This window comes from Octopus sinensis, linkage group LG29, assembly GCF_006345805.1.
Source record: "Octopus sinensis linkage group LG29, ASM634580v1, whole genome shotgun sequence".
Classification (NCBI taxonomy): domain Eukaryota; kingdom Metazoa; phylum Mollusca; class Cephalopoda; order Octopoda; family Octopodidae; genus Octopus; species Octopus sinensis.
The window spans coordinates 7,606,662-7,614,161 of record NC_043025.1 but is presented as its reverse complement, the minus strand read 5'-3'; the positions used below and the strand labels follow the sequence as shown (position 1 = coordinate 7,614,161).

At 42.7% G+C, this 7,500-nt stretch overlaps 1 protein-coding gene across 3 annotated transcripts in view; it reads right to left on the bottom strand.

Annotated features, from left to right (window-relative positions):
• LOC115226075 (bleomycin hydrolase) overlaps positions 1–7,500 on the bottom strand; it is a 132,915-nt gene that overhangs the window by 17,644 nt on the left and 107,771 nt on the right. For all 3 annotated transcript variants that reach the window (XM_036514979.1, XM_029797049.2, XM_036514978.1), the window contains one exon: positions 3,479–3,633. In XM_036514979.1, the coding sequence (XP_036370872.1) occupies positions 3,479–3,633 (155 nt within the window). The remainder of the gene's footprint in view (positions 1–3,478; positions 3,634–7,500) is intronic.

Genomic DNA, 7,500 nt, shown 5'->3' with positions numbered 1-7,500 from the left:
GTTAATGGAGACGAGTAAAAAGAGATGGTGAGAGAGACAGACGGACAGACAGAGGGAAAGGAAGAGGTAATAATATTATTACTACAAGGCGGTGAGCTAAGTTAAGTGAAGTTAAGTTAAGTTAATTTTTTGGCTCAAAAAGCAAAAAGCACGGCCATGTAGGGGGACATGGAGTTATGTACAGGGAGGGTGTTCAAAAGAGTTCAGGCCATTTGTGGTCAAGAGAGACTTTGAACCGAGCGGTCGTCGGCATCTTCACTATCTCGTCCGGCAGCTTATTCCACGGATCCGTAACCCGGACGGAGAAAGCCCCTCTCCTTCGATTGAGATGAAATCGTCGCAGATAGAGCTTTTCGGAGTGACCCCGCAGCCGACGCTGTGGAGCAGGAGTGAAGTACAGCTCTTTCGAGAGGTTACACTTTCCGCTTATGATGTTGTGAGCAAGAATGAGATCACCACGGCGGCGGCGTTTTTCAAGAGAATAAAGGTTGAGCGTCTTCAGCCTTTCTTCATTAGACAAATGCTTGAGACCAAGAACCATGCGGGTAGCCAGCTTCTGGACTCTTTCGAGATGATGTATGTCTTTGAGGAGATAAGGAGAAGAGGCTTGAATCCCGTACTCCAATATGGGTCTCACCAGCGTGACATAAAGTGGTAGGAATATGGCTGCTGTGAGCATTCCGAATGACCGTCGAATCAAAAACAGAACTCCGCGTGCTTTGTTGGCAGCATGGACGCACTGGGCCGAAGGCGAAGAGGAAGAATCTCCCAAGATACCCAGGTCCTTTACCTGGTCGGTCCTCTCCAGCAGCAGATGACCCGGCTCAAAATCAAGTTGAGTTGCAGGAGAAGAGCCAACAGGCAGATGACAGCACTTTGACACGTTCAGGCACAGGTCCCATTCGTTAGACCATCTCCAAACTTGGTGGAGGCATCAACAAAGATCATCTAAGAGCTGGCTGAAATGTTAGCATTCCGGGCAAAATGCTTAGCAGTATTTCATCTGTCTTCATGCTCTGAGTTCAAATTCCGCCAAAGTCGACTTTGCCTTTCATCTGTTCAAGGTCGATAAATTAAGTACCAGTTGCATACAGGGGTCGATCTAATCGACTTCCCCCCTCCACCCCACCAAAATTTCAGGCCTTGTGCCTAGAGTAGAAAAGAATAACATTCTTTCATCTTTTATTTTCTACTTGTTTCAATCATTGGACTCAGACCATAAGCGCAGACGAAATACTGCTAAGCATTTCGCCCAGCATGCTAATGATTCTGCCAGCTCATATAGAAGAAAATGGATGGTAGGTATCATACCATTGGGATTTTTTTGGTTTGACGGGCAGTTTTTTTTAAATAATTTCCACGTAACTATAAAATTTTAAACTTCGTATACTGGTAGAATGTGTTTATAAAACATCTTTTTCTCTTGGCTTTATTGAGAAAATTCTATAGTTTGTAAGATATTTGTTGTTTCTTTTCTTCAATTTCTGCAATTTCAACCAATCAATGACGTCTATTGAGGTAAAAAAAAACATTCTGTGCTGTATGAATATGTCCCTCGTTTAAGAAACAGGGATCTTTTCGGTTTGAACGGCAGTTTTTTCAAATAATTTCCATGTAACCAAACACTTTTAAACTTCGTATACTGGTAGAATGTGTTTATAAAACATCTTTTTCTCTTGGCTTTATTGAGAAAATTCTATGGTTTGTAAGATATTTGTTGTTTTTTTTCTTCAATTTCTGCAATTTCAACCAATCAATGACGTCTATTGAGGTAAAAAAAAAACATTCTGTGCTGTATGAATATGTCCCTCGTTTAAGAAACAGGGATCTTTTCGGTTTGAACGGCAGTTTTTTAAAATAATTTCCATGTAACCAAACACTTTTAAACTTCGTATACTGGTAGAATGTGTTTATAAAACATCTTTTTCTCTTGGCTTTATTGAGAAAATTCTATGGTTTGTAAGTTATTTGTTGTTTTTTTTCTTCAATTTCTGCAATTTCAACCATCAATGACGTCTATTGAGGTAAAAAAAACATTCTGTGCTGTATGAATATGTCCCTCGTTTAAGAAACAGGGATCTTTTCGGTTTGAACGGCAGTTTTTTAAAATAATTTCCATGTAACCAAACACTTTTAAACTTCGTATACTGGTAGAATGTGTTTATAAAACATCTTTTTCTCTTGGCTTTATTGAGAAAATTCTATGGTTTGTAAGATATTTGTTGTTTTTTTTCTTCAATTTCTGCAATTTCAACCAATCAATGACGTCTATTGAGGTAAAAAAAAACATTCTGTGCCGTATGAATATGTCCCTCGTTTAAGAAATAGACTGGGTTTATTTACATTTGTGACGAAAAAAAGACCCCCTAACCCTAACCCTAATACAGATTGAAATGCAATAGATCGATACTAGGGTCATAATTATGGGTGACAATTTCATATGACACCGCTAGAAAAAACTGCTGTTCAAACCGAAAAGATCCCCTAACCCTAACCCTAAAATAGATTGAAATGCAATAGATGGATACTAGGGTCATAATTATGGGTGACAATTTCATATGACACCGCTGGGAAAAACTGCTGTTCAAACCGAAAAGATCCCCTAACCCTAACCCTAAAATAGATTGAAATGCAATAGATGGATACTAGGGTCATAATTATGGGTGACAATTTCATATGACACCGCTGGGAAAAACTGCCGGTCAAACCGAAAAGATCCCCTAACCCTAACCCTAAAACAGATTGAAATGCAATAGATGGATACTAGGGTCATAATTATAGGTGACAATTTCATATGACACCGCTAGAAAAAACTGCTGTTCAAACCGAAAAGATCCCCTAACCCAACCCTAAAATAGATTGAAATGCAATAGATGGATACTAGGGTCATAATTATGGTGACAATTTCATATGACACCGCTAGAAAAAACTGCTGTTCAAACCGAAAAGATCCCCTAACCCTAACCCTAAAATAGATTGAAATGCAATAGATGGATACTAGGGTCATAATTATGGGTGACAATTTCATATGACACCGCTGTGAAAAAACTGCCGGTCAAACCGAAAAGATCCCCTAACCCTAACCCTAAAACAGATTGAAATGCAATAGATGGATACTAGGGTCATAATTATAGGTGACAATTTCATATGACACCGCTAGAAAAAACTGCTGTTCAAACCGAAAAGATCCCCTAACCCTAACCCTAAAACAGATTGAAATGCAATAGATGGATACTAGGGTCATAATTATGGGTGACAATTTCATATGACACCGCTAGAAAAAACTGCTGTTCAAACCGAAAAGATCCCCTAACCCTAACCCTAAAATAGATTGAAATGCAATAGATGGATACTAGGGTCATAATTATGGGTGACAATTTCATATGACACCGCTGGGAAAAACTGCCGGTCAAACCGAAAAGACCCTACTATTGTAACACCGAAAATTTTTTTAAAAATTGAAATAAATAAAATGTACCTTGACATTGAAAACATGGTTAACGTCAAGTAGTTGCCGAGGACAACGGGATATCTCGTTGATGTTGACATGGTTGCATACACCCTGCGTAAACATGAGTCGGTCGTTGGCGATGAACTCATCACGGAGCTTGTCCAGTGTTGCCTGGGGAATTCCTGTGAAGAGAAGAAATCGGACATGAGAAAGGAGATTACCGAATATTTTGTAGTGATGACGATGACGATGATGGTAGTGGCAGCGGCGGTGGTGGTAGTGGTGATTGATGATGGTGATGATGGTGATGATGATGATGATGGTGATGGTGGTAGTGGTGGTGATGATGATGATGATGATGATGATGGTGGTGGTGGTGGTGGTGGTGATGGTGGTGATGATGATGATGGTGATGATGATGATGATGATGATGGTGATGATGGTGGTGGTGGTGGTGGTAGTGGTGGTGATAATGGTAGTATGGGTGGGGGTGTGGTGACGGTGGTAGTAATAGTAATGATGATGATGATAGAGGTATTGTGGGGTGTTGATAATGATGGTGGTGGTGGTGGTGGTGGTGATGGTAGTGATCGATGATGGTGATGATAATGGTAGTAGGGGTTATGGTGGTAGTGATGGTGATCTGGCAGAAACGTTAGCACGCTGGGCGAAATGCGTAGCCGTATTTCATCTGCTGTTACATTCTGACTTCAAATTCCGCCGAGGTCGACTTTGCCTTTCATCCTTTCGAGGGTCGATAAATTAAGTACCAGTTACGCACTGGGGTCGATGTAATCGACTTAATCCCATTGTCTGTCCTTCTTTGTCCCCTCTATGTTTAGCCCTTTGTGGGTAGTAAAGAAACAGATGGTGGTGATGGTGATGATTGATGATGATGATGATGATGATGGTGATGATGATGATGATGATGATGATGGTGATGATGATGATGATGATGATAGAGGTGGTGTGAGGTGTTGATAATGATGGTGGTGGTGGTGGTAACGTTAGGAAGGTCATCCACCCGTAAAAAACCCTGCCAAAACAGACAGTGAAGCCTAGTGTGGTCTTCTGCCTAGCCAACTGTATGTCAATCTGTCCAACCCATGCCAGCATGAAAAACTGACGTTAACTGAAACTGATATACTGTCACACATTACACACATCTCAAAGGGTAAAGACCCCCTTCGGTCGTGAATGACAGTTGGATTGCACCTAGAAAGTGACCCTCCGAGGCACAAATCCAGACAAGGTTGTTTAGGGAAGACCAGCAGTCGCCCATGCATACTAGACTTTCCTCTCCACGTCACCGATGTTATCCAAGGGAAAGGCAAAGGGGCCGATACAGCTTGGCACCAGTGACGTCACAACTCGTTTCTACGGCTGAGTGAACCGGAACAATGTGAAAATAAAGTGTCTTGCTCAAGAATACAACACGCAGCCCCGGTCCGGGATTCAACCCACTACCTCATGATCATGAGCCCGACGCTCTAACCACTGAGCCATGCACCTTCAGTGTGTCATGCGCGAGCATGACGCATCACGACACACATACACACGCACGCGCGTGCGCACACACACACACGCGCGCGCACACACACACACGCACGCACACACATACACACGCACACAAACACGCACAAACCGACAACACTTTCCACAAACATTTTACACAAAACCTAATCGTCATCTTTTCCCTAGAACAGCCAGTCCTACTAATCCTAGTATATACTGGACCCAACGAAAAATTCTAGGAAAGGGGTAGAATGGCTTTGCTTCAACATAATTTCAGGGTATCTAACCCCTGCATCCTTCAAAACTTCCATGCTTCCTGAGATTCGCCAACACTACACTTGATTTTCTCCCCTCCATACACACGCAAGCATGTATCTGACTCATACACTGTTCGCTTTCCAGTCATTTGTACATTACTGCATGTACTTTATATGCACTTTCTGTTGTGGTGCACCTGAGCACTGTATACAATAATTTCATTATTATTATTATTTTAATTAACAACCCCACCAAAAAAAATTACATCGTTAATTTTCTTGGTTTATGCTAGAATGATTAAATCGTAGCCAGAGTTGTCTCCCATGGCTATCAGACACTAAAAATATGAAATCTTTCTCTCACCACATTTCAAATTAACACAAAATTCATCTATCACTCTCCATAAATGTTCTTTTACTTGTGGGGCAAGTACATAGATGAGTCATCTGTTTACTTTGGTTAAGGTGTTGAACAAAAATTAAACGACCTTAACTGAAAATTTCAAGAAATAAAATGGTGATACATTGTACTTGCAAAAGTTCTGGTAAAAATATTCCAGTGTACCACAAACGTGCACAAGATTTTGTGGATTGTCTCTGATATCTTTATTGCCCACAAGGGGCTAAACATAGAGAGGACGAACAAGGACACACTGGGGTCGATATAATTGGCTTACCTCTCCCCACCACCACCTTCCGAACTTGCTGGATTCGGGCCAAAATTTAAAACGAAATATTTTCAGGTGAGAAGGCAACAAGCTGGCAGAAACGTTAGCACGTCGGGTGAAATGCTTAGAAGTATTTCGTCTGCCGCTACATTCCGAGTTCAAATTCCGCCGAGGTCGACTTTGCCTTTCATCCTTTCGGGGTCGATTAAATAAGTACCAGTTACGCACTGGGGTAGATGTAATTGACTTAATACCTATGTCTGTCCTTGTTTGTCCCCTCCGTGTTTAGCCCCTTGTGGGTAGTAAAAGAATTAAGAATTGTTAGCACACTGGGCAACGCGGTTAGCAGCATTTCATCTGTCTGTATGTTCTGAATTCAAATTTTACCAAGGGTAGCTTTGCCTATCATCCTTTCGGGATCGATAAAATAAGTACCAGTTGAGCGGGATCTCCTTTAAAGCAGCACCCCTGCTTCTACCCACTTTCGTGTTACCTCTCTACCTTTCTCTTCCTCCCTCCCACTCTCTTTCTCCCCCTCCCCCTCTCTCTTGTTGGGTAACCTATTTCTTTATTACCCACAAGGGGCTAAACATAGAGGGGACAAACAAGGACAGACATAGGTATTAAGTCGATTACATCGACTCCAGTGCGTAACTGGTACTTATTTAATCGACCCCGAAAGGATGAAAGGCAAAGTCGACCTCAGCAGAATTTGAACTCAGAACACAAAAACAGAAATACCTATTTCTTTACTACTCACAAGGTGCTAAACACAGAGAGGACAAACAAGGACAGACATAGGTATTAAGTCGATTACATTGACCTCAGTGCGTAACTGGTACTTATTTAATCGACCCTGAAAGGATGAAAGGCAAAGTCGACCTCGGCGGAATTTGAACTCAAAACCTAACGGCAGACGAAATACGGCTACGCATTTCGCCCGGCGTGCTGACGATTCTGCCAGCTCGCCGCCTCTATAGCAAGACACCTGTTTCTACCCATCTAACCTTTCATTCTCCTCCAATGCCCCCACCCCCACCCCACTCTGCTGGTGCTGGTTTGTTTGTTTGTTGAGCGAAGCGGTCTTCGTCCCATTAGTGGGAGAAGTCCGATACGTGGTCCTTTGCTATTCGTAAGACCCGTACAAGAGAAAGCAGGTCAAACCCCGACTCACCGAGAGCATCGACGGATGAATAAATGCGCATCCAGGCTCAGCGGTTGCGTAGTAAGTCGGGGACAAGAAACCGGAAGAAAGGGTGAGAGAAAGTTGGGGCAATAGAGTACAAAAGGGGTCGCTACCAACCCCTGCCGGAGCCTCGTGGAGCTTTAGGTGTTTTCGCTCAATAAACACACACAACGTCCGGTCTGGGAATCGAAACCACGATCCTCTGACCACGAGTCTGCTGCCCTAACCACTGGGCCATTGCGCCTCCACGTTCGTGCTGGTAAAAAGCATCCGATCCACACTGTGAAGTGGTTGGCATTTGGAAGGGCATCCAGCTGCAAAAACCATGCCAAAGCAGACACATTAGCCTGGTGCAGGCTTCTAGCTGACCAGCTCCTGTCCAAAGGTCCAACCCATGTCAGCATGGAAGGCAGACATTAAATG